The sequence below is a fragment of the Mus musculus genome, chromosome 2 (genome assembly GCF_000001635.26).
Source record: "Mus musculus strain C57BL/6J chromosome 2, GRCm38.p6 C57BL/6J".
NCBI classification, from domain to species: domain Eukaryota; kingdom Metazoa; phylum Chordata; class Mammalia; order Rodentia; family Muridae; genus Mus; species Mus musculus.
The window spans coordinates 122027469-122055319 of record NC_000068.7 but is presented as its reverse complement, the minus strand read 5'-3'; the positions used below and the strand labels follow the sequence as shown (position 1 = coordinate 122055319).

The following is a 27851-nucleotide window of genomic DNA, read 5'->3' as shown; positions in this document are numbered from 1 at the left end:
GGTGTTTCACTCTTGGCCCCAGGGGCTGAGTCTGACCTTTCAGGGCTAGTTCTCCCAATTTAGCTATTAGTACCATGCGGAGGCAATGTGAGATGGATGTGTGTGCTTTTAGTGATTCAGGCCAAACTGAGGTCTTCACAAATGCACTACTTAAGGCACACTCCCAGCCACTACTGATTGTTATACATCTCTAACACATGATTTGGGCAAAGGATGGAGAATTTTGATGTTTGTCAGTTATGGGTCAGGTATCCTTTGCCTATCCTCTTAAGTCTTTCCAGATTGTGTTCTTGGAATGGTCTTCCCAGAGATCAGTTCTAGCCTTTAAAATAAAAGGGACTGGCCAGGCATAGTGGCACACTTCTTCAGTTCCCAGTACTAAGGAGGCAGAAGCAGTGGCAGACAGAGCTCTCTGAGTTTAAAGCCAGCCTGGTCCACAATGTAAGTTCCAAAGAAGCAAGGCTCTTACACAGAGAAACCCCATCTTGAAGAACAAAAAATAAAAAGTACTAATGTCCCAGCACCAGCTTTTCTCCCTGCTCCTCACACAGTTGAGTTATGGAAATAATTCACATCTCAGCAGTTTTGCTGTCCATTGTAAGGAAGACTAAAAACAAGTTACTGCATGAGTTTTATGGGAGGGAAATGCCAATCAATAAGACTTTAAACGACCCAAGACAGAGCATTTAGCACTATGTTCATCATAACTCACTGTGTGTAGAACTGTCTCTGACAGTCACCACAGCCCAGGCTCTAACGGCCCCTCCCACCATGCCCATCCTTTGCAGGCTTCTATTGTAGCTGAGGCCTATGACTTTGTTCCTGACTGGGCTGAAGTACTCTACCAACAAGTGATTCTTAAAGGAGACTTTAGTTATTTGGAAGAATTTAAGCAGCAGAAGTTACTAAGACCCAATATATTTGAAGACATTTCCAAAAAGTAAGTATTTAAACTTGACGGCAATCCCAGCAGTTGCCTCAGTCAGTGCTAGTGTATCCCAGGACAGTCAGGGTGGTTTAAAAAAAAAAATGTTGCTTATGAGCCAAAAACCCTAGCAAAAGTGCCTTTTACAGTAGTACTACATTTAGTATGTGGGTACACGTATTTATCTTTAATGAAATTAATTCATCAAGACCCAATACTAGTTTGACAATTTCCTAAGCTACAAAATCCCAACCTCTGCAGATAGTGGTGGTGGAGTTGATCCCTCTCATTGACAATACAGTATTTAACCTGTACTTATACATCTTTTGTGTAGATATAAACAACACCAGCCTACCGACAGGGTCACAGAAAACCTGAAGAAGTTACTTTCATATTGTGAAGATATCTACCTGTATTACAAGTTGGCATATGAACACAAATTTTTTGAAATTGTAAATATGCTTCTGAAGGACCCTCAGACGGGATGCTGCCTTAAAGATATGCTCGCAGGTTAGAAGATTGGAAAGGCGCCTGATTGCTTGTTTGTACCTATACAGCTCTAAGGGATGTTCAATCCTAATAAAGTATTTGGAGATCTTTACCCCCATTTGAGTTGAAAAGCCCAGAAATATACCATACTGCACTAGTCGTTTGTGGCTGTAGGGAACGGAGGAAAAATTAGTATTGAGATCAGAAGTGTTTTGTTAGAGTGGCTTCTACATCAGAGAAACAATAGTGGTTAAAGAACGCCTGTACCTGCAGGTTCCAGTTTCAAAGCAATTTAATCTTATTTACACAGTTAAGGAACACGTGATACATTTTCATGAGTTAGAAACTGAACTTTCTATAATAAAATAGTTTTTATTTCAGTGTCATTATTACTGCTGAGGAAATCTTAGCCCTTGTCTGCCTTCAACAGTATTTACTGGAGTTATTGCTGTGTAGTCACACCTCCTACTAATTCATGTCATTTAGATGGTCCTGTTCTCCACTTAGTAGTCTACAGAGCTTTGAGATTCCTATTGCCTATGGAAGAGAAATCAAAAACATTTTTTGTTCTGATTGTGAAAACCTGGGGTGAGGGGTACACAAGTTTGGGTAAATTATTTAAGATGTAATCCAATTTATGCTTACAGCAATAAACTTAGTAACAGGCTCCATTACTACAAATAAATAGTCCTAGGTACTTAATTGAGCCTTAGCATCTAAACAACAAAATAATTAAGAGTAGGAAGGCTCTGTAACTGTTGAAGACACAAACATTCAAAGCTGTGACTACATCAAGCATTGATTAGCTTTAGTGAGTAGAGACCCCCACCCATGAGTGGCATTCTGTACTCTCAACTATCTCTTGGGATATAACACAAAATTTAAGTCCTCACAATAGTGATTTTATTAAATTAGTTGCTTTATAAAACACTGCAGATGTCATAATTGTTAACATAACAATTTACCAAACTGTAGGTAACTGGTGCAGTTTGCTGAGCACGTTTTATAAAGAAAAGGAAACGCCAAAACCCTGTTCAAAGTTTTCCCACTGCAGCCTAGAACATTTGTTTCTCAGACACTTGAATCAGGCAAACAGAAACAGTGTTCCCTCCCACATATGAAGTCCTCCATCAATAGAAACAGGCTGATAAATAACTAGACAGGCAATGCACTGGAGAGTCCACCACTTGCACTGTAATAATGGAGAAGTTTACCTTCTTCAGCTTCCAAGTCGGAGGGTTTTGGTCATTAAAATCTTAAGTATCAAACTAGTACTTTTCAGCCACAGTTATCTTCACTCTGAGATAAGCAGTCTTCTTCACACGTTTTTAATATCCTCACCTCAATTTTAAGACAAAGCAATTTTAATACTAGGTGCATCCCACATGCCCTTGCTGCAAACTGCTTTTCTCGACAAGTTATGAAGTAGTTCAAGGAGGTACGGTTAAGGCTGTATTACTGAATGGTGCTGGTAAATACTACACTTTTTTTGTCATGTTGCAACCTTTGTTTCCAATTTAGTGACTGCTGCTATGGAATCGGATAGCAACAATGACAACATTATTAGGTTTGTTTTGTTTTTAAACTATGATTTAGTAGCAACTGAGGTTCCCAATTTTAACCCCTTGGCAACAAGATCCAAGTTCCCTCATTTGCACATTAGCACCTGAGTGTCAAGGGGTTAAGTAACCAGCACAAAGATACTGCACTTCTGATTGTAGCATTTGGCAGAACTGAAAGGAAAGGAGGTTGTGCTACATGTTGAAGGGATTGTGGGCAAAGAAAGAAGACAGCAGAAGGTAAAGTGTCACATGAAGTCTTCATAGTCTTGTACATAGCCTCCTTCATATCCACCATAATCTGCCAGGTCGTCTTTCATGGTGGCCTTTAATCCCCCTCCAGGAACCACGCCTTTCTTCTTCTTTTTGGCTTTGCTTTGCTAAAAATGAAGAGTTAAATTCATGAATCTTTATCTGCAATGGGCATTTCACTGTCATAGCAAGCACTCAGAGGTCAAAGGCATGACCTACAGCATTTTGACTGTCTCAGAAAAGAACACACAGTCCTGTCTCAGAGCGTGCTTTCCTTACCTTTTCTTGCTTCTGTTTTTCACTGCAGAGCACAGTCAATGAGTTGGTAATCTTTTTCAAGTCATCAATTTCCACTTTAAAAGAGGGAGAGAGATCATACTACTAAACTTCAACTTTTCAGCATTTTGAAAAATAAAATCACAGCCATCCTTTTAACACATAAAAATTAATTTGTATGTCGATAAACTCAGGTAACTTTAAAACAACTATGAATTTCTCCTTCATAAGTAATCAGGTAAATAACTGTTGAGTCTATGGCTAGGCTCCATGGCTAAGAACTGTAATTATGGACTCTTTTAGTATTCACACTGCTTCTTATGTCCTCTCCTCAGTCTAAAAGAGAAGAGAATAACCATGGCGAACTACAACACATTTAGTGGACAGTATTTCCTGTACTTACTGAAAACAATCAGTTCAGAGAAAATGTTAGGAGGTTTGCTTTAAGTACCTTCCCCCACCCTCACCCCCACCCCCAAATAACAGTAAAAACCACTGCGTATAAAATGAAAACCAAAGAAAATCAACTCCTAATTCACAATGACCTTTTTCTCAATCTTCAGCCAATCCTATCCCCAGATATCCTTGGTGTGGCATGTCAGCACATGAACCCAGTTCTGTTGGACAACTTGGACAGCACCTTAGGCTTCCATTTGTAAAATCTGCAGTTTTTAAGGATCTTACTGAGTGAGTTCTAAACCCCTAGCATTTGTGGACCATTTAGGAGAAAACTCCATAAAAGGATTACCCAGTGTTTTGTGGCCTGCTTTGTTTGGGATAAACCAGCTGTCTTTTGGGAAGCTACTAAAGAATGCAAAGCCACCATGCATTGGAGAACATCCCAAAAATATTTGCTAAAAAGGAAATCCCAACTCTATCATTACATAGCATTAAAGCTCTTTTAAAGAACTATTTTCCAAAGTATGGTGTTCATATACAGTCTCCCCCCTGCCCCCTTAGTATTTTGAGGCAGGGTTTCTCTGTCTAGCCCTGGCTGTCCTGGAAGTCACAGAGATCTGCCTGCCTCTGCTTCCCAAGTAGTAGGATTACAGGTATGGTAATACAGATTATACAGATATAGATAATTCCCAAGTAGTAGGATTACAGGTATGGTAATACAGATAATACAGATAATACAGACAAAAAAGGCTAGAAATCAGAATCACTTACATGAAATACAGACATCCCGAACTAAGGCTTCCAAAAAACTGGCATAATATAGTGATTTTTCATATTGTGTAATTTTATCTTTTAGTAACTTTCCAAACTCTGTGAAGTCATCTCTTGAAGATGGGTTCATAGCATCTATTCCATAAACGGTATTATTAACACCTGTAAGAGACAGAAGTCCTGGAACATTAGGAAAAATGAAACATTTTAAATTTATCAATGAGGGGCTAATGAAATGGCTCAGTGGGTTACAAGAGCTTACCCAGAGCCCATGTAGAGATGGGGAGAGAGAACTGACTCCTCAAAACTGTCTTCTGACCAACACACTTACTCCTAAATTTTAAAGTTCATAAGCCAAGCTGATTTGCCATAGTGAGTGTGTGTTTGTGTGTCTGCACACACGCACACACTTGACCTGCATGTGGAAATAAGAGCATAAGGGTCCTGGGGATCGAACTCATGTTGTCATCAGGGTTATTATTATACTCTGAGCCACCACTCCAGGCCTCTGAAACTTTTTAACCTGGGCCTATTGGAGTTCTTGGGACAGAATTCAGAAGGCGCCTTCTAAATCAAATTAGAGTTCAAGGCCTGGCACACAGACAGACACTAAAACAACCAACAAATAAATTAATAAAATCATATGGGCTAGGAATATAGCGCAGGTAGTGCTTGCTTAACATGTATTAAGCCCTGAGTTTAATCCCCTGCATTGAAAATTAAGAATATAATTTTGTGACATGATATTTATTTTGTGATTTGATTGTTTCAATTAACAGATTACCTTTGTTTAAAAAAATTAACAATAAAAGACCTTATGCATTTTAAAGATATAGTTAAAAAAACAGCAAAACGGGGGCTAGAAAAATGGCTCAGTGGTTAAGAGCACTAACTGTTCTTCTAGAGGTCCTTGAGTTCAATTCCCAGCAACCACATGGTGGCTCACAACCATGTACAATGAGATCCAATGCCCTCTTCCAGTGTGTCTGAAGACAGCAACAGTATATTCATATATAAAATAAACAAATCTTATTTTAAAAAAAGATGGATAGTATAGAACTAATCACCTAACTCCAAGAGCAGTTTTCTCTCAGTGTTAAAACCTGAGAAGACTAGAAGAACTCTGTGTTATGTATGTATGCATGCGTCAAGTAAATGATCTAACAATAAATACCACAGACTCAGCACTGCAGTAAAGGAGATGTCAGCTCATTCTTATTAACCAAACAATTACTATGCTAGTGTATTTTTACTATTAATCTACAACTGGTATCTCATATGAGGTTTTCTTTTTTCTTTTTCTTAAAGATTTTACACACACACACACACACACACACACACACACACACACACACACAGTCACTGTCTTCAGACACACTGGATACAGAGGTTATCCAGTCCATTACAGATGGTTGTGAGCCACCATGTGGTTGCTGGGAATTGAACTCAGGACCTCTGAAAGAGCAGTCAGTGCTATTAACCGCTAAGCCATCTCTCCAGCCTCCTCATAAGAGGTTTTCTACACTGAGTATATACACATGGGCTGTCATGAATACAGGAATACCCAGTCACACCTGAGGAATATGGTTATTCTTTGCTAAAGAGGGGGAAACAACTACAGCAAGCCCCTTGTGTTTTAGAGAAGGGATTGGGGAAATCACAACTTTTTTTCACACCTGGTAATGACAAATGAAGTAGAGTCTTGATTTCTCTATACCTTTAACTCTTCCTTAGGTGTACTGGCTAGTTTTAAGTCAACTATTGAAACTATACAGTCCTCTGAGAATAGGGAACTTCAACTGAGAAAATGCCCTCACCAGCCTGGCCTGCGGTGCATTTTCATGATTTTTGATTTATGTGACACAGCACAGCTCACTGTGGGCAGTGATTCTTCTGAGTCGTGGGTATTGTAAGAGAGCAGAATTAGCAGGCCAAGAGAGCAAGCTAGTAAGCAGCAATCCTTCATGGCTTGCTTCTTCAATTCCTGCCCGGATTTCTCTGGATGATGGACTATAAGCTGTAAGATAAAAATAAACTCTTTCGGGTTGGAGAGATGGCTCAGCGGTTAAGAACATGGGCCGCAGCCTGGCGGTGGTGGCGAACGCCTTTAATCCCAGCACTTAGGAGGCAGAAGCAGGCAGATTTCTGAGTTCGAGGCCAGCCTGGTCTACAAAGTGAGTTCCAGGACAGCCAGGGCTACACAGAGAAACCCTGTCTCAGAAAAAAAACAAAAAACCTAAAAACCACGGGCTGCTCTTCCAGGAGACCTCATGAGTTCAAGTCCCAGCAACCACATGATGGCTGACAACCATCTGTAATAGAATCTGATGCCCTTTTCTGGTGTGTTTGAAGAATTTAAAAAGAAGAAGAAGAAAAAAAAAAACTAATTTCCTTCCCAACTGTTTTTGGTCTGATATTTTAATCACAGAAATATAACTAAGACACTATGTTGTGTAACTCTTAGAGCACTAAGAATATACCCAATTATCTTGTTCACTAACTATAGCTGTAGACATGCCACACAAAAATGATGTCTCTGAGTGTATCAAAAAGGCCAAAACAAACAAACACACATACACAAGAAACAAACCTGAACATGAGGCAAAGCTAACTAGAACTGGATATTCTACATGGACCAACATGCTAAACCCAAGTTCTATCTAGACTTACTGCAGCAGGATGACGTCAAAGACATTTTGGCATTTAATTCCCAAGCTACAGACTACAGAATCTATCCAGGTTATAAATTTTAGGCAATGTATACTTGGTTTAGGGACAGGATTGGGAGGCTCAGCCTTGGTATATAGACCTAGCTGGTTTCCACTTCTGACCCTCCTGTCTCAGCGTCAAGTGTTAGGATTATAGTTATGTGTTACAATGATGTCTTAAATTTAATAACCTTTAACTATATCTTTACCAAAAATCTGTCTATACCTTGTCAAGTAATCTCAAATATATAAACAAGAGCTTAAAAATGTTTTCTAACTGCAATGAGAATGTATGTGTCCTTTAAAAACATGGTTTTCAATCTTTTACAGGTAGTAAGACAGGCAAAATTTTTCATCTGCAGTAACTCAACACTGCATCCACCATCTTACCAAAAGTTTCTTTTGCTAATTCAAGGTCTGACTCTTCCTGTAATTTCTTTAGCCGGAGTTTATCTGCTAATTGCTCTTCAGGTGTTAGTACTTTAGATTCTTCAGGTTCTTCTAACTAGAAAGAAACAGAAATTTCACTTACAAATGCCAAGCTTATGATGGACACAGTATATTTTCATATTGAATGGATTTTATGTCAGTGCGTATATAAAGAAGCAAGCACATGCAAAGTGATTACTGGATTTCACCATTCATCTAAACACTTCAGGAACTTTACATCAACTGTACAGCTAAAACACAAAAGCTGGGCAGTCGTGGTACACACCTTTAATCCCAGCACCAGGAGGCAGGTGGATCTGGGACCAGCTTGGTCTAAAGAGTGAATTCCAGAATAGCCAAGGCTACAACTACACAGAAAAACCTAGTCACAGCACCCCTACCCCCACCCCTTGCCAACTATGGAGACATAGAGAGGTTTGACAGCTTGCCCAAGGCAACAGGAAGCAACATCTAATGGGTGAGATTTTAGGTTATTTATTTTTCCATCTAATGAGTAGATGAAATTATAGGCAAGATGAAATGGCATTCTCATATACTGCCACAACAGACTCTAAACCACCTTTCTAGGGCAATACAGAAACATGTTTTAGGCATCTTAAAATATTTCTACATTCTTTCATTAAGTCATTCTAAAGTATTTATATTAAGAAACCCAAGGGCTGGAGAGATGATGGCTCAGTGGTTAAGAGCACTGAGTTGTCTTCCAAAAGACCTAGGTTCAAATCCCAGCATACCCATAGCAGCTCACAACTGTAATTCCAGTTCTAGGGCATCTGATATTCTCACACAGACATATATGGAGGCAGAACACCAATATAAATAAATTTTTTTAAAAGTATAGAAAGATTGGCTATTAAAAAAAAAAAAAGACAAACCACCTAACTAAACAAACAAATCTGAAATGCTGGCTAGTGGAGAAAAAAGAAACCAACCAACCAACCTGAGATGCTGGTTGGTGGCAGCACACGCCTTTGATCCCAGCACTTAGGGAGGCAGAGGCAGGCAGATTTGTGAATTTGAGGCCAACCTGGTCTACAGAGTGAGTTCCAGGACAGCCAAGGATACACAGAGAAACCCTGTCTGGAAAAACCAGAAAAAAAAAAAAAGACTAATGAAAGACCCAACTGCTCATCAAGGAAGTAAATGATGAAATAATGATTATGAGTATATATCTACCAAACAGAGTTAAAGGGATGGGGATGTAGCTCAGGGAAAAGTACTTGGTTCCGTTCCCCAGTACAAAAAGAGTAGAATTTAAGCCAGGTGGAAGTAGTGCACTTTTTTTTTTTTTGGTTTTGGTTTTTCGAGACAAGGGTTTTTCTGTGTAGCCCTGGCTATCCTCGAACTCACAAATCCTCCTGCCTCTGTCTCCCAAGTGCTGGGATTAAAGGTGTGCACCACCACTGCCTGGCGGTAGTGCACTTTTAAGCCCAGCACTCAGGAGGCAGAGGCAGGAGGATTTCTGAATTCAAGGCCAGCCTGGTCTACAGAGTGAGCTCCAGTACAGCCAGGGCTACAACAGAGAAAGAAACCAAGAAACCCTGTCTTAAAAAACCAAAGGGGGGGCTGGTGAGATGGCTCAGTGGGTAAGAGCACCCGACTGCTCTTCCGAAGGTCCAGAATTCAAATCCCAGCAACCACATGGTGGCTCACAACCATCCGTAATGAGATCTGACTCCCTCTTCTGGAGTGTCTGAAGACAGCTACAGTGTACTTACATATAATCAGTAAATAAATCTTTAAAAAAAAAAAAAACCAAAGGGGTGGGGTGGGGACAGTGGAAATTAGTGAAAATACTTTTTTATTGATAGATAGATAGATAGATAGATAGATAGATAGATAGATAGATAGATAGATAGATAGATGCTTAGGACCTCTCTCCCTAGCTTTACTAAGGTATAGTTGATTTAAAAAGATAAAAATAGCCCAGTGGTGGTTGCATATACCTTTAGTCCCAGCATTTGGGAGGCAGAGGCAAGCAGATATGTGGAAGTACAAAGCCAGCCTGGTCTACAGAGCAAGTTTTAGGACAGCCAGGGCTACAGAAAAACCCTTTCTCCAAAAAGCAGAAAGGACGGACGGACAGACAGACAGAAGGAAGTATTTACACTGTACACGTTAAATATGTATGTATACACTGTGAAATGACTAAATCATACAAATAAACTATTAAGATCTCTCTTACCAATCAGGCTTTTCTGAGCGTATCATTTTTAAGATTTCATTTCTAAACACTTTTATGTTCAAAAATAAAGCACACCTTTAATCTAACTCTGTAAATTCAAAATAGTCTAGTCTGCACAGTGAATCCCTGACTTGAAAAGTAAAAGAAAAAACAGAAAAAGAATTCAAAACTTAAGCTTGTGACAAATGCTCAAAGCCAGGCGGTAAGGTCAAGGACAGCCAGGGTTACATAGAGAAACTCTGTCTAAAAAAAACAAAACAAAACATGATCAGGATGTTGAAGCAGTAGGGTCAGTAAGTTCCACATTAGCCTGGACTCCATATTACAACCCTGTCTTAAAAACAGAAAATCTTAAGCTGGAAATAGACTAAGACAAAATAGTCAGGCGTGGTAGCATGCCTGAAATCCTTCTACTCAGTAGGGAAGAGACAAGGATCACCAAGTCTATGTCATCCTCAGCCACACAGCAAGTCTGAGGCCAGTCTCAACCACAAGAGAGAAACAAAAACCAGTCAACAAAACAGAAACAAAATTAAGCAAAATAAAAATAGATAAAATAACACGAGAAATAATGAAATAACATTAGAACCTAGTACTTTACTATAAACACTTAGCAAGATACATTCTTTAAAATCCCTTTTTAAAAAATAAATAAGGAGGATTGTAGCACATGTTTAATTGAATCAGAGGCAGGTAGAATTCTGAGCTCGAGGACAACCAGGCCAGCCAAGGCTATATAATAAGACCGTGTCTCAAAAAGTTAGGATATACCCTAAAGTTGAAAAGAACTGCCAGGCGGTGGTGGCACACGCCTTTAATCCCAGCACTCAGGAGGCAGAGGCAGGCGGATTTTTGAGTTCAAGGCCAGCCTGATCTACAGAGTGAGTTCCAGGACAGCCAGGGCTACACAGAGAAACCCTCGAAAAAACTTTAAAAAAAAAAAAAAAAGAACTATAATAAAATACTAAACTCCACTTACCAGCTTTAAACTTTATTCTATACAATTCTTCTTTGAGATTTTTTTTGACTTTATAATGGTTTCATATTGTCAAGGATGGCTAAGATTATAGGTATATACTACCATATATGGTACTCACATATTTATTTGTTTGCTTCTTTATTAAGACATGGTCTTTATCTGTACCCTAGGCTATCCTCCAACTTGTATCTTTCCCACTGGGCTTACACATGTAGAACCACACCCTGCTTGTAGCCAATGTAGTCACACATTTACTCATTCATATGTGTACCAAGCTTAAAATGGCTAACATGAACCTAACCAAAAGTTTACTAGTAATTTAGAGTTAAGCTATAAAGTAATCAGATACAGATAAAGGGTAACTCAGTCTCTTTTACATATCAGTAGAACAAGGGGCTAGAGAAAGGGCACCAAGGTAGTAAGAGGGGTAAAGCAGAGAAAACCGAAGACTCGGAGTCAACACAATAACCATCATGTGATACATACACAGGCCCTGCTTGAATAGAGCAAATCTACAAGACTGCTTGGAATAACTGGAAATATACATTTCTGTGTGTATGTAATGTATGTGTATACATTAAACACAAATATATATATATATATATAAGCTTGAAATCTAGATATATAGATTTTTAGAGTATCAGGTTATATTTATGCAATCATGAAAAAGACCCCTGTTCAGAGGCTCATTAGTTATATTAACATGTAGTTCTGACTAGCCTAGAATTGCTACATAGACCAGGTAGCATTCACATTTTAATAATCCTCCTGCTTCTGCCTCCAAGTACCAATATTACAGGAATGAATACTATCACTTTTGCTTTATGAGACTGGGTCTCACTGTATAGCCCAGGCTAGTCTTGAATTTTAGAGTCCTCTAATTCAGACTTACAAAGTACTAGAATTACAGGAATGTACTACCATGCTACATTATTTTCTCTATTATCATATTTAAAGATTTTTTTTTTCAGGCTGGAGAGATGGCTCAGAGGTCTGCTGTTCCTGAGGTCCTGAGTTAAATTCCCAGCAACCACATGGTGGTAATGAGATCTGGTGCCCTCTTCTGCCCTGCAGGATACATGCAGGCAGAACGCTGTATACATAATAAATAAATAAATAAATCTTAAAAAAAAAAAATCCCCCTCCCCCCTGCTCAGGCCCCACTCACTCCTCCAGCCCATAGGTTTTTTATTTGTTTCTCATTAAGGATGGTTGTGAGCCACCATGTGGTTGCTGGGATTTGAACTCATGAGCTCTGGAAGAGAAGTCAGTGCTCTTAACTGCGGAGCCATCTCACCAGCCCCAATTTTTTTTTTTTTTTAACAAAAATCAAAGAAGGCAAGGCAGTGTTAGTATATGCCTTTAATCACAACATTTAGGAGGCAGAGGCAGAAAGCATCTTAGATGTTTGAGGCCAGCCTGGTCTACAGAGTGAATCCTAGGACAGCCAGGACTACCTGTCAGATAGCCAGAGAAACCCAATAAAGGAAGGAAGGAAGGAAGGAAGGAAGGAAGGAAGGAAGGAAGGAAGGAAGGAAGGAAGGAAGGAAGGAAGGAAGGAAGGAAGGAAGGAAGGAAGGAAGGAAGGAAGGAAGGAAGGAGGGAAGGAGGGAAGGAAGGAAGGAGGGAAGGCAGGCAGGCAGGCAGGCAGGCATTTCCATGTCATGTACGAAATATCTCTACAATAAAAACAAAGTGGAAACCATACAAGAAAAGAAAGCCACTTAATAATGAATGCCTGTAATCTCAGCACTTGGGAAGAGACAGGAGGAAATCAAATTCAAGGTCAGCCTTGTTTACACAGATAATATATACAGAAACATAAAGGTATCTTGAAATGTTTACATTTGAGACAGGGAATAAGTGAGAAAGGGGCTAGGAATGTCTTATAGTAATTGTTTTATGTTTGAATTATGAAAATGTTTCCTATTTAAAACGGTTAATTAATACTATTTCTGGATCCTGCTACAAATAATGAAGAATAAAAGCACAAATAACACAGAAACAGAAGTTTTTTATGTTTTGCTCAGTAACTGTGACTAGAAATAGCTGCAGATAGGTTGAGGATACAGATTAGTGGTAGAGGGGTCACTTATATGCGCAAGACCCTGAATTCAATCCCAGCACTAAGAGAAGGAAGAAAGGAAGGAAGGGAAGGAGGGAGGGGAGAAGGAGGAAGAGAAGGAGAAAGAAGAGGAGGAATAATTAAGAAATAGGAGGAAGAAGGAGGAGGAGGAAGAAAACTGTAGGTGCAGGCAAAAAACATCTGTTCTGAATGAGAAACAAAATATTTTCACATAAGACTTCTAGGTTCTGGTTTTTGCAAAAATCACCAATCTGTTTCTGGGATTTGTATTTTTGTTTGTTTGTTTATTTGGTCTATCTAGAGACAGGGTTTCTCTGTGTAATAGCCCTGGCTGTCCTGGACTTGCTTTGTAGACCAGGCTGACTATAAAGTCATGGAGATTCACCTACTTCTTTAATGCCTCTGGAGTGCACAACACCCAGCTGGGATACACTTATGATATATCCATTTAGTCGTTACAGAGCCCTTCAAGTTACTAGGTAGTTATTTGCAGCCAGTCCAGATACTATGCCACAGTTGACACGATATGAATTCTGTATGCATTAGAAGGAAACTGACGGAACTTACCCTCTTTTTAATTTCTTCTTGCCTTTTCTTCTGCTGCCGTTCTTTCTCTTTTATCTTTTCTGCTATTTTTTTCTTCTCTGAAATTTTTACTTCTAAAAGAAATATTTTATTTACAATGATATTGAATACTTTCTAGTTTATGACCAAGACAGACATGATGCTTGACTACTTGAAGAAACCAACCCTTTCCTAAGTCCCCAGAGTCATATGGTGATATTCTGGAAAGGAGGAAGAGTTCGGGTACTTTTCCTTTTCCTTTCAAATCATATCACCAAAGATCCAAATCTCTCTCTTCATACTTCCTTTAGACAAGGTAAGTTATTCAAATAACACCATTTCCTCTACTCTTTTTTCTCCTCATGAGACCCAGCAGTCAAACAGAAAACCAGCAGGTCTATAATCTGATTGTTGAGAAGCCAGAGGAAGAGCAGGAAAAAGAAAGAGAATAAACAACGTGGCTTACCTGGTTTGACTTCTGCTTCCTCTTTATTTTCATCATCATCATCATCCCAGTTATCCTGAAGGCACAAGACCCTCCATTAGTGATTCTTACACGCTCTCTTTTCCATGTGAGCTATAGGGTTAACCTAATTCTACAGAAACAAGTTTGTTGGTATTTTTGGTGTTACAAACTTTTATAACAGTAGTCAGACCCTTAGCCAAGGTTTATCTTTCCATTTCCAGTCTACTTCTCTATCTCAGCAGTGTAAGAAGCTCCACATGTTTCTCTTTGGGTTTGTTCCTAGTATTCTGCAAATTCCAATGTTGTTGTTCCCTTGCCCTATAACTAGTTATTTGTATATAGCAACGTCTACTAGGCTTTAAAAATTAGTATTTAGGAAGAAGGCAGAGTCCAGCATGGCCCAGGCTCTCCTTGAACTCCAGATCTTTCTGCCTCCACTTCTCAATTGGTAGGATTTCAGGCCACCAAACCCAGTCTCTGAACAGTAATTTTAACATTTAAGTTAGATTTATCAATTCGTTAACATTTTCTAATCCAAAATGCAAAACATTCTTAAGTACCAACATGTTGCTACAAGAATATTCCATTCCTACAACAGTTGGCCTAGTGCCACAAGCCTGAATATATCCCAACTACTTGGGAGACAGTTCAAATTCAAGGCCTGCCTCTACAAAGTGAGTTTAAGACCAGTCTGGGCAACTTAGTAAAATCCTGTTTCAAAATTAAGTGGAAAACAAAAAACAAAAACAAATGAAGGCTAGGGAATATGGCTCAATGGTAAAATGCCTGCCTGGTATGCACAAGACCTAGGTTCAATCCTCAGTACTACCAAAAATACATACATACATACTTACTAACAGAAAATTCCAACCTGATCCATTGATAGGTCTTTAGTCAAAATAGACCAAACTTTAAAAATAGTGTATAAGATTTCCTTCCAGTTATGTGTATAAAATATATCTAAAACAGGGCTGGCGATATGGCTTAGCGCGTAAAAGCACTGTCTGCCCTTCCAAAGGTCCTGAGTTCAAATCCCAGCAACCACATGGTGGCCCACAACCACCTGTAATGAGATCCGATGCCCTCTTCTGGTGTCTGAAGACAGCAACAGTATACTTACATATAATAATAAATCTTCAGGCTGGAGCGAGCAAAAGTTCTAAATTCAATTCCCAACAACCACATGAAGGCTCACAACCACCTATACAATGTACTCATAAAAAAACATATATCGAAAACAAAAGAATTTCATATTTACCTCAGTCCCATCCCTAAGCTATATCATTACACATACACACTTTATAACCTAAAGGGGGAAAAAAAAGAAAATCGCAAAACAGAAATACATCTGGCCCCAAGCATTCTGGATAAGGGATATACTATAGAATCTGTACCACATTACCTGAAAACAACAGAAAGGGTGCACTACTTCTTGGCTTTTGAGACAGAGTTTCACTATATATATTAGGCTGGCCTCCAACACTGATCCACCTGTCTTTGACTCCAAGTGATGGGATCAAAGACAAGAAGGTCCCCACCCCCAGCTTGACTAATCCTTCTAGCTATACTATCTCAATTTCTAGTACACTAGTGAGCAGGTACAAAAATAATAGGCACTCCTGTCTTTTTTCTCTCTTCATGAAATTGTCCCTTGAACATAATAAAATCTATGAGTCACTGACCATTGCTACCTCTGGATTTGCATTAAGTTACAAAATCTCACACAAAAGAGTTTGCCATGGTTTATTCCTGAATCTATGGTTTCATTGTTTTTCTAATTTATATCCCTGATCCATCTAGATCAAAACACCACAGATCTAATTTCATAATTTTCCAAATGGTTAGTAAGCTGCCAAACATCAGTTATTAAAAGTCTGGCCTACTGTTATCAAATACTAAAATTTTGAATATTAAATTTCTGGCTTTCTATCTTATCCTACCATTAAGACTGTGTCTTCACACTATCAGTAATACTTCGAGGGTTTTTTTAATGTATATTTTGAGACAGGGTCTCACTATATAACCCTGGCCCTCCCAGAACTTGCCATATAAACAAGGCTAGCCTAGAATTTGTAGTGATCCTCCTGCCTCTACTCCTAAGTGCAGAGATTGTAGATGTAACTAACACCCAACTTAGTACCACACTGCTTTCATTGCAGAAGTTTTTGGTATGTTTAATGTCTGCTAGGGATCATTCCCCCTTTCAGATTTTTAATGTTTTCTAGCATGTTTGTTTCTCCATAAACATTTAGCTAATGCCATAAAAAGCTTATCAGCCGGGGCGTGGTGGCGCATGCCTTTAATCCTGGCACTCGGGAGGCAGAGGCAGGCGGATTTCTGAGTTTGAGGCCAACCTGGTCTACAAAGTGAGTTAGTTCCAGGACAGCCAGGGCTACACAGAGAAACCCTGTCTTGGGGGAAAAAAAAAAAAAAAAAAGCTTATCAATTAAAATACAAGATAGCCAAGGTAAAAATTCTAAGCCTTAAAATCAGTTGCTATCTTATTTTTATTTTGGAAATTGTCTACCTGTGTGGCCCAGAATGGCCTTGAACTCATTCATGATCCTCTTGTCTCCCATTATTGAATTCTGGGATCACAGGCATGTGCGTACCTCCACATAGTTTAGCATTTTTTTCATTTATCAAATGGACCAAGTATTCTACTCTCTAGCCAATGGGTCGTTTGTTTCAAGCAGTGTTGCTTACAACACAATCATAGTCAATGAATCAAATTACATAATACTTTAAAGTACTAAAGATGAGTCAAGCCAGGCAGTGATGGCGCACGCCTTTAATCCCAGCACTTGGAAGGCAGAGGCAGGTGGATTTCTGAGTTCGAGGCCAGCCTGGTCTACAAAGTGAGTTCCATGACAGCCAGGGCTACACAGAGAAACCCTGTCTCAGAGAGAGAGAGAGAAAAAAAAAGGTGAGTCAGGAACTAATTAATTAAACCTTTATAGCTCTGGCTCCCTATGCTGGGCAAGGCACTTTGAGGTAGACCTATACTCTGATTTTTCTATGTCTAACAACCACTGAGCTACATATAACCTATTGTTAAACATTATTTTCTATTGAATTTAGAAGATTCCAATTTAATAGGGATGTAGACAGTCCTCAATTTAAATTGAGCTTCAATATATAGGTAGAACAGGCTCAACAACCACCAGGCACAGCATGCCTGTCACTGGAAGATGACATCAGAGGGAAGGGGCAAAGCAGGAAGCACTGGCTACTAGATGAGGAAAGACTGACTGAGATGCCACAACAAGACACAAACAAGCTTCTAGCTTTATAGCATTACAGATCACAGATCTAAATCAACAGAGGTATGTACACTAAACCTCAATTAAGAGAAGCTTTGCATATCCAGCAAAGAAATAAAAATATCGGGCTGGTGAGATGGCTCAGTGGGTAAGAGCACCCGACTGCTCTTCCGAAGGTCTGGAGTTCAAATCCCAGCAACCACATGGTGGCTCACAACCATCCGTAACGAGATCTGACTCCCTCTTCTGGAGTGTCACAGTCTACTTACATATAATAAATAAATAAATAAATAAATCTTTAAAAAATAAATAAAAATATCTCTCCTCCACTCCTCCACCCCACCCCCCATTTAAAGCTGCAATGATGGAAACAAGCAGAACAGGAATAATTATATATGCAAGAAAACATCTGTATGTGTGTGTATAATTTTTAAAAAACATTCTACTTTCTGTGTTTGGATAGTCTTTCTTCATGTATGTCTATGTACCACTTGTGTGCCTATTGCCCTGAGAGGCCAGAAGAGGATTCAGACTCCTTGGAACTGCAGCTATAGTTGTAAGCCACTACATAAGTGCTAGGAATCTAACCTGGATTCTTTGGACGAGTCAGTGCTCCTACCCCATGAGCTACCTCTCCAGCCCCCAAGTAAATGTTTTTATAACCACTTGTCAATTTAAACCATGATTTAGACTTTTGATAGACTATTAATCATTATTTGAATAACTAAAATTCTAGAGTTAAAAATTAAAAGTTTGTATTACCTTACTATTTGTGAATCAAAGAGATAAAAACAAGTTAACTATCAAGTATTCTGGGGTCTGCAATATGCTTCAGATAGGAGGGTCAACGAATGTCTAGGAAGTGCCGAGTTAAAGCTGAGATAATAACAGTATATAGCGCATACTGAACATTTACTTTGCACCTATAATTATGCTAGGAGCCTTTTCATGTTGTAACATTAAGGTCGATCCTTACAACACTCCTAAAAGTAAGGCAACAGCATCTCATTTCACAGAAAACTGTGGCCCAGAAGTAGCCAGCATGCTATCTCAGTAAGAAGTGATACTGGGACTTGCTCTGGACCAAAGTGACACAGAACAAAACTCCTTCTGAATTTTGGAATATAAAGTAACTGAAAACTAAGTAAGTCCCTCCTTCCAAGATTTGTTCTTCCCATTAGTTCTAGAGTGAGCTCCCCTAGATCATAGGGAATCTTATAAAAAAGTAGAGTTAAGATACATACTACCTAAGGTAAAACATGCCCAGTTACACGCAACTGTATTAGTTACACAACCTCAAATCTCAAGTTGTCATTGGTAGGTTTGTTTGTTTGTTTGTTTGTTTTTCTTTTCGAGACTGGGTTTCTCTGTGTAGCCCTGGCAGTCCTGGAACTCACTTTGTAGACCAGGCTGGCCTCCAACTCAGAAATCCGCCTGCCTCTGCCTCCCAAGCGCTGGGATTAAAGGTGTGCGCCACCACTGCCCGGCCATTGGTAGGTTTTATTTTGTTTGGAAATTTAAAGAAACTGATCTTCAAGCTTCTGTCTGGTACCAAGAAGTCATGAGAAAATTTCACCGACTCTGTACCCTCTATCCTTATCACTCTCTGGTTTCCCACAACAAAAGATAAACCCAGCTCTTATCCATGAAAACAGGAGGCTACTTAGAAAGTCTCCATCTTATCAGAGATTCCATTTCTTGAAATATTGTCTGTTTTGTAGTGGGGTCTTGCTGTGTAGATTAGAGGGGCCTTGAGCCATGATCCTCTTTAACTCTGGAATGCTGGGATTTGTGGCATGTGCCATCACGCCAGGCCAGAATAGGTTTTGATAGTAAAAAAGGCAGTTCCTGTAAATAAATTCTAGGCAGAGTCATGACACCTGCCTCAGTATACAAAGGACCATGAAAAGCAAGCCATGTCTATTACCACTACCCTCAAACACGTGCAACAAGCCTACCCTGACATTACTACTAAACTATCATATTAATTCTCTTAAGAAGAGGTCAAATATAGCTGGCACTATCCAAGAAGGCTAGGTAGCTTTCCACAGGAATTTTTAAAGACTCTGGTCCTTAAGTTATGAAAAGTAAATGTAGGCACAGAATGCCTCCCACAACTGCTGTAGGGAAACTGAGCCGACTACTCTGTAAACACGAGGACCTTGTAAATGCTGGCAAGCTTTCCAGATAAAATGACAAAAGTGTTGCAAGACACTTAAAATAGAGGCAGTAAGCTTACCTATCACTTCAAAAAAGACCTAAGTGTTATTTGGTTCAAGATACAACCTATTAATATCCTATTAAAAATACCGTTCCCAGAAGCTGGAATATAGCTCAATTGATGTAGCATTTGCACAGGATGCATGAAGTTTTGGATTCAATCTCCATTACTGAAACAAACACCAAACACTTGCAGGAATCTGATTTGGGCATGCTAGTAGTATATGCCTGTAATCCCAGCACAGCGGGTGGAGACAAGAAGATCAGGAGTTCATGGTCAACTTGTTACCTATGGAGTTCTAAGCCAGCCTGGACTATAATATTATAACAAAAAACATTCAGGTTGCCTTCATAAACAGGCCAGCTTCCTTAGAGAGAAGCTGTTTATACTTTACTCATGTAAATAATACTTATGCCCTGCAGTTATTCACCCAGTGTCATTTGAATCATTTCTCTCAAAGATCTCTCAAAAATCTCTTTGAGATGCTTTCAAGTTCAAAATCTATTTCTTAACCAAACACAACCAACTATTAAAGGAAAACAAAAAATTCTAATATTACTTTTTAAAAGTTTTCTAATAATGTACCTAACAGTTGGCTGGTCCTGCCATTTTCATAATACAAAAATGTGGAGTGTCATATACATTAGGAGAAATGTATTTAAGGCTGAAAATGTTTTCCAACTGAAGCAATACATAATTATAGACTGTCAAATGGGAATGGCTTCAAAAAAGAACAGTTAAAACTGTTTTGCCCCATAGCAATAGCCTGAGAGTTAACATATATTTCTCTCCTTTTTTCCTCAATTTAGTCCAGCAAACCTTTTTGATTTTTTTCTTTTTAAAGGCAGAGTAGCCCAGAGCTACCTCAAACTCCCTATGGTGATTTGAATAGGTTTGACCTCCACAGATTTTGAATGGTTGGCCCATGGGGAGTGGCACTATTAGGAGATGTGGCCTTGTTGAAGGAAGTATCGCTGTGGGTTGGGGCTTTGAGGGCTCCACCTATGCTCAAGCTCTGCCCAAAGTTGAAAAGAGTCTCCTCCTGGCTGCCTGTCTCTGGCTGACAGTCTCTGATTCTCGCTACTAGTATGTAAAATTCTTGGCTCCTCCAGTACCAGGTCTGCCTGCATGCTGCCATGCTTCCCACCATGATAATGGACTGAACCTCTGAAACTGTAAGAAATATATTTCTTTATAAGAGTTGTGGTGGTCATGGTATCTCTTCACAGCAATAAAAACCTAAGACACTCCCTATGAGTAGATGACCTTAAACTTCTTATCCTGAGTGCTGAAATTAGAGGGGAGGTACCACTATCATACCAAGCTTACATAATGCTGGAAATGGAACCCAAAGTTTCATGTATCTTAGGCAAGCACTCTACCAACTGAGCTATATCCCTAGCCCACAGGATACCACATAATTTCTTACTGGAAAAACAACTTTTTAGTACTCTGTAAATGCTGTAGTTTCTGCTCTAAGCAGCTTCAGAACTGATAAGGCTAGCCTTCTCATTAAAATTCAGTTTTTAAAAGAAAGCTAAATGTTTTACCATCTTAAGTCAAAATAATTATTTCAGTAAATTCTACACTAGGGCTGGAAAGATGGCTCAGTGGTTTAAAGCACTTATTGCTCTTGTAGAAAACCTGGCTCACAAGTCTAACTCCAGTTCCATAGCATCTGATGCCTTCTTCTAACTTCCATGAACACCAGGCACACACATGGTGCACGTACGCACATGCAGACAAAATATAAAATTAATATTTAAAAGCCCCAACCAAACACTAAACAAGTAACTAATTTATTTGCAATGGCCCAGTGCAACAAATAGAATAAGTAAATGTTTTTCAATAAAAAGCATACTTGAGCCGGGTGTGGTGGCAGCACTCCAGAGGCAGAGACAGGTGGATTTCTGAGTTTGAGGCCAGCCTGGTCTACAAAGTGAGTTCCGGGAAAGCCAGGGCTATAGAGAGAAACCCTGTCTCGAAAAAGCCAAAAAATAAAAATTTTTAAAAATTGGAAGGCTGAAGCCAGAAGATCCAAATTGGAAGGAAATCCTACCCCAAAAGTAGAATATAAAAAGACAAACACACACATACACACAAAAAGACAAACAAAAATCAAATTAAATATAGATCCTATTCCTCAGAAGTGCTAATACTTGAAAAAAGATGTCCTTATTCTGGAGGATTTGTATTATTAATTTGGACAGATCCTTAAAGTAAATGAGTAAGACTTGACTGCTCAGTGCATAGCTTTTACCTGGGACAGTTCTCTGAGACCTTGTGTAATAAATTCTACAAGGCAACTAGAGAAACACACAGCTGAGGGCTGGAGATGTAGTTTAGTTGGTGGCTTGCCCTGAGTTCTATCCTGAAGGAGGCATAAACTAGGAGTAGTTGTACATGCCTTCAATCCTAGTACTCAAATGTCTGTAGGCAAGGTCCCAGAATTCAGCTGGCTGAGAGTGAGGCCAGCCTTGGGCCACATGAGATCCTGCCTGAAATAACTAAACATAAAAAAAACAAACAAAAACAAAATAAAAAATGCCAGAGACAGCTGAACACAGTCAGAAGTTTCCTCTGTACATCTTTCGAATAATAAACCCAATCTGTAACCTGTTCAACTGAAATGGACGTAGGGAATCTAGTAAAATGACTTTAAAGCTGCATTGCCCGTGCTTTCAGTAGGTACTCATCCTTTCAGTAGGTACTGCATCTACATCCTGCACATTACTCTAGTCATATATATATACACACATACATACACACATATATATATTCATATATATATATATATTCATATACACACACACACACAAAGCAAACATTTCTTCCTGCTACCTCTGCATATCAGGATAGTAAGAAAAAGTCTAAGTAAATACTAAGTAAAAATAAGATGTACACTCCTTACTTCCCCCAAAAAAAAAAAGTATGTCTGCCTACCTGTGGATATGCATGTGCGTGTGACAGCAGGTCTACAAGGACAGAGATACCAGATGCCTGGAGCTAAAGCCACAGACAGCTGTGATGTAAATGCTAGGAATCTGACTCTGGTCCTCTTGAAGAGAACACTGCTCTTAGGCCATCTCTCTAGCCACTAGGTTTTACCTTTATACTGGGAAAAAGTCTGTCCTCCTCCATGAATATTAAGAGGTCTATAGCTTATGTCCATTTTTGTCACTGCAAGACAGCTACTGAACAACCAGAAAGGTAAAATACTAAAAAGGACCGTCAACTAGAGTGAGTAACTAAGATAGACACTGTAAGTGGCATTAAACTGGTAATTTATAAAGATCAAGCACTTGACCCCACATTAAAAGAACACTTCCGCCGGGCGTGGTGGCGCACGCCTTTAATCCCAGCACTCGGGAGGCAGAGGCAGGCAGATTTCTGAGTTCGAGGCCAGCCTGGTCTACAAAGTGAGTTCCAGGACAGCCAGGGCTATACAGAGAAACTCTTGTCTCGAAAAAAAAAAAAAAAAAAAAAAAAAAAAACACTTCCTACAGTTTTGCCATAGAACTCTTGCTCTACCGGCCAAGTTGGTCTTAACCTCTTGAACTCAGGGGACTCTTCCGACTTCCTCACTTCCTGAACTACACTTGCCATTCACCAATCTTGTTTTTTTAATTCACATACTGAATTGTTTAAGAACTACGATTATTTGACTTCATGAAAACAAATAAGTCTTGCATACTACCACAAAATGATTAAATGCTAAAACACCAAAATTCAATAGTTTGTAATATAACTCACTGCTATGCAAGGTGACAAATTTCAATTCTAACAAACTTCTGAATGGGCAAATTTGTTTGATAACCATGATCTTCCAATAAAAACACAAAATTCATAGTAAATAGACACTAGAAGAAATATGATCCTTCTGGCCTTAGGAAATGATAAAGTGTGGCATAAAATAAACCTCAGATATTAGATTTTAGCAGTCAAAATATTTCCATTAGGATAAAAGAAGGAAGACATCAATGAAAATTAGTATTTCCTGAATATCTACCAAGTGCTAGGAAGCCCTGCTAATGCTCATTTAAAACACAAAGTAGGAGCTGGGCGGTGGTGGCATGCCTTTAATCCCAGCACCTGAGAGGCAGAGGCAGGTGGATTTCTGAGTTCGAGGCCAGCCTAGTCTACAAAGTGAGTTCCAGGACAGCCAGGGCTACACAGAGAAACCCTGTCTCAAAAAAAAAAAAAACCACAAAGTAGGGCTGGCAGGATAGCTCAGTGGGTGAGATCAATCACTGACTACTCTTCCAAAGGTTCTGAGTTCAAATCCCAGCAACCACATGGTGGCTCACAACTACCTGTAATGAGATCTAACGCCCTCTTCTAGTGTATCAGAAGACAGCTACAGTGTACTTATTTATAATAATAAATCTTTGGGCCAGAGCAAGCAGGGACTCTCACTCTTACTCTGAGGCGAGTAAGGTCCTACAAAAAATTCAATCCCCAATAACCACATGAAGGCTCACAACCATCTGCACAGCTACAGTGTGCTTATGTACATAAAATAAATAAACAAATCTTAAAAAAAAAAGTGATTCTGATGTTGGTGTACTCTTTTAATCCCAGCACTCACGAGGCAGAGCCAGGCAGACTTCTGTGAAGTTCAAAGCCAGCCTGGTTGACACAGTGAGACCCAGTCTCTAAACAAAACATGCAAAAAACAACAAAAAAAGTATGTAATGCAAGTCTCATTACAATTACTTACATATTGAGAAAGAGTAACTAGAAAATGCCAAGGTAACATAATCCAGTTTGTTTCTAAAACCCAGGAGTCAAAAACTATTTTTATATACTGTATCATGAGACAGAAATAAAGCAAAATTTTAACACTACAACAGGATGGACAAAATCAGCTTCCAATCTGCAACATCAACTTCAAACATTATGTATGAGACTGGTTATGTCAGCCGGTGCACTCCCTTAATCCCAGCACTCGGGAGGCAGAGGCAGGCGGATTTCTGAGTTTGAGGCCAGCCTGGTCTACAGAGTGAGTTCCAGGACAGCCAGGGCTACACAGAAAAACCCTGTCTTGAAAAATACCAAAAAAAAAGACTGGTTATGTATACGAAAGTAAGTCTGCACTGAAAGAGTGAGTGGATACGTGGATTTTACAAGTAACTCACCTCTAAGTCTCCCCAAAGTTAGCTCTTACACTTATCAACTTACAGTGGTTCTCACTGTGGGTCTCCAACAACCCTTTCAGAGCTCAGATATCCTGCATCAGATATTTACAATTCATAATAGCAGCAAAATTAGTTATAAAGTAGCAAAAAATAACTTTATGCTTGGGAGAGGTCACCACAACATGTTAAATACAAGCTAAAAGTTCACAGCACCAGGAAGGTCCACAACCACTGTTAAGTGATACGAATTATAAACATCAGGAATGACACCATTTACATTCCATAACCCCAGGTAGATACTACATGGCATCATTACTGAAAGCTTTAAACAACCTTTTGGCATTTATTCCCGCCTCCTTTACTTTCCCCCCACTGTCCCCTGTTTTGTTTTAAACTTACTCCCATCTCTTGACTTTTTTTTTTTCCCAAGACTTATTTATTATTACATATAAGTACACTGTAGGAGGGCATCAGATTTCATTACAGATGGGTGGCTAGTGGTTACTGGGATTTGAACTCAGGACCTTCAGAAGAGCAGTCAGTGCTCTTAATCGCTGAGCCATCTCTCCAGCCCAACTTTAACTTCTTTAACTTTATAAGATGTCCTAACTTCTACTTCCTAGGAAAAGTGAAAAGTCAAAACTGAAAATCTGCCGTGATAGGATAATATAAGGTCGGTAACAAACCATGCCCAAGTGTATACATACAATAGATAAAGAAAGCACGTAAGTAGCCAGTCAACAGCACTATTATTAACTTCATTATTAACTTCAATGTACACAAAGATCACTTCATTCCTCAAATTCAGGCTGTCTGGTAAAGTAGACATACACTTCAGCAAAGTTCAGAGTAAAAATGAAAAATCCAAACAGTATATCTAAAGCTGTAAGATGAGCCCGTGAGAGTTTTTAAGAACAATAAAGGTGAATAGGACTCGAATTTACAATACAAAAAAAAAAAAAAACAAACAAACCACTGGCCCCTGGTCTACCACAACCACCAACTCTTTGGGGTTTTTTTCTAAGCCTGTCTGTCCCTGTGTAGATGAATAACTGTTAGCTCTGTTTTTCAGAGTTCACAGTTCTGTCCACTAACCCGATGGTTATCTCAGTGCTCTCAGTTCATCCTTCTTACCACAGGGTGGGGGAAGGGAGAGCTAAAAGTTGTTTTACTACTCCAATTCTAGTTTAGAAAATTCAATGTATTTTCTCCATCTAATCGCTCAAACGAGCTACCGGCCTTCACAATCATACCTAAGTTACTGACACATGGGAGAGCCGAACTAGGAAAAGCGGATCCACGACTTTCCATATGGGACAAACACTGAAACCGAGTTCCCGATCTGTTCGCCTAGTTTCGGTGAGAGGTTCTGGACTGCGAAGATAGCACGTGGGCCGACCGGACTGCTGCTGTCACTTCTCGTCTCCAGTTAGGTTCCAGGCCAGAGAGCCGACCCTCGGTGAAGGGCTGGGGCCCAGGCGGTCACCACCCTCCGCAGAGTCCGGCCGGACAAGCTGCCGCCTTGCTGCCCACATGGCCGTCCAGCCGAGGGAACCTCCGGGCCGAAGCTCACGCGGGACCCACGGCCCGCAGGCCCGGGCGGCGCCCCGGGGGCCCGATCTCCCCGCCCGCAGCCGGCGCCCACGGGCGTAGCCTGGCTCCCGGGCCCGAACCTACCTTCACGTCCTCGTCCTCGTCCTCGCCTTCCCAGCGGTCCCCGCCGGCCGTGCCGCCGCCCGCGACCTTCCGCACCGGGTCCTCCATAGAGAACGTGTCCGCGTCTACGGAAGAGAGCGAGTCGCGTTAGTACCCGCGTGGGAGCGGGGCCGCCACAGCCCGCATTTGGGCCGGAACTTCTGCTCACCCCAAGAGTCTGAGTCCCCCGCCGCCGCTGCCGCCGCCGCCGCCGCCGCCATCTCGAACCGGGGGTGAGCGTGTGCGATGGGAAGAGCTGCGAAGAGTTAGCGCGGCAGAGGTGAGTCACTGGGCTGGCTCTCGTTGGCCCGCGCAGGGCAGGCTGGGACAGTGGCTGACTGGGCGCCCGGCAGAGGCTCCGCCCCACGGGCGACGCGCGCGGCAGGGGCGGGGCGGGCGGGGTGGGGCGACGCTGGGCTGGGAGACGCGGACCAGCCTGGTCCCCCCAAGCCACACCCCTCACCCCCTCATCCCCCACCCCCCGCGAGAAGAGAAAGGAAGTGCGCACGCGTGAGTCGGGCGGTGCTCGGCTAGCGAGTGGGTCTTCTAGTGCTGGCTGATCGTGAGCCGGCAGCAGGCGAGCAGCGAGGAGGAAGTGGACAGGGCAGATATCCCGTGGCCTCCTAGCATTCGGGCACGGAGATGGAAGTATACTCCAAGTCTCCCTGGTTCTCCCTTCCGGTGATCACCCGAAGTCCTGCACGGTGATTGTTTTGGCGAAAACATTTCGGAGTTCCGTGGTCCGTCCCAGGCTTATTCTAGTTTGTCCTCAACACAGTAGCAAAATAGTTATGTAAACAGATTTCGACACAGTGCAGTGGCTGCAACAAAAAGAAGCATTATGAGGTTAGATGTTAAAAAGGTAGCATTAACGACGACGGAAGTTTCAGTTTTCTGCCCGCGGTAGGCACTGGTGAAGCTGGAGTTTGAGAAACCAAGTGACTTGTGCTCCGGTGCATTTCTGGTAGAGAGAAGGCTTGTGGTGCTCATCTGAGTGCATTCTAACAGGTAAACTGATAAAAAGAACCTAAAAGGAGCAAAATTCTCTCCCCCTTGGCACAGGGCTTCCCAGTAAGGACATTAAGAAGGAAGGAGCTAGTTTAGATATTGTCTGATTTTCCAATATATTCATTGTTTTTAAAGTTTTTTGTTTTGTTTTGCTTTGTTTTTAAGACAAGTTTCTCTCTGTAGCCTGGGCTGTCCTGGAACTCGCTCTGTGAACCAGGCTGGCTCCCAGGTGCTGGGATTAAAGGCATGAGCTTAGGTTTTAAGTCTTTAAAAAAAACAGACACACATCAGCCATTCTTAGTACTTTCCGTTTCTTGTGTATTTTTCGTCTACAAGTAAACATTTTATAAGGTGGTCTTTCAAGAAATGTTCTACCGCAATTTTTTTGTGTTTGTTTGTTTGTTTGTTTGTTTTCGA

At 40.5% G+C, this 27851-nt stretch overlaps 2 protein-coding genes across 4 annotated transcripts in view; one reads left to right on the top strand and one right to left on the bottom strand.

The window, feature by feature from the left end:
* Spg11 (SPG11, spatacsin vesicle trafficking associated) overlaps window positions 1–1794 on the top strand; it is a 65909-nt gene extending 64115 nt beyond the window's left edge. For all 3 annotated transcript variants that reach the window (XR_374438.4, XR_003951843.1, NM_145531.2), the window contains exons 39-40: window positions 789–940; window positions 1260–1794. Coding sequence is in view for 1 of the 3 variants with exons in the window: in NM_145531.2 (NP_663506.2) it covers window positions 789–940; window positions 1260–1440 (333 nt within the window). In the remaining 2 variants the exon portion in view is untranslated. The remainder of the gene's footprint in view (window positions 1–788; window positions 941–1259) is intronic.
* Eif3j1 (eukaryotic translation initiation factor 3, subunit J1) lies at window positions 1688–26740 on the bottom strand. The gene is made up of 8 exons (NM_144545.4): window positions 26596–26740; window positions 26409–26512; window positions 14110–14164; window positions 13647–13738; window positions 7770–7884; window positions 4672–4833; window positions 3505–3578; window positions 1688–3353 (listed from the first exon to the last, which is right to left on the bottom strand). Exons 1-8 carry the CDS (start codon window positions 26645–26647, stop codon window positions 3222–3224), a joined length of 786 nt encoding a protein of 261 aa, NP_653128.2. The 5' UTR covers window positions 26648–26740; the 3' UTR covers window positions 1688–3221.
* Between the last annotated feature and the right edge of the window lie 1111 nt (window positions 26741–27851).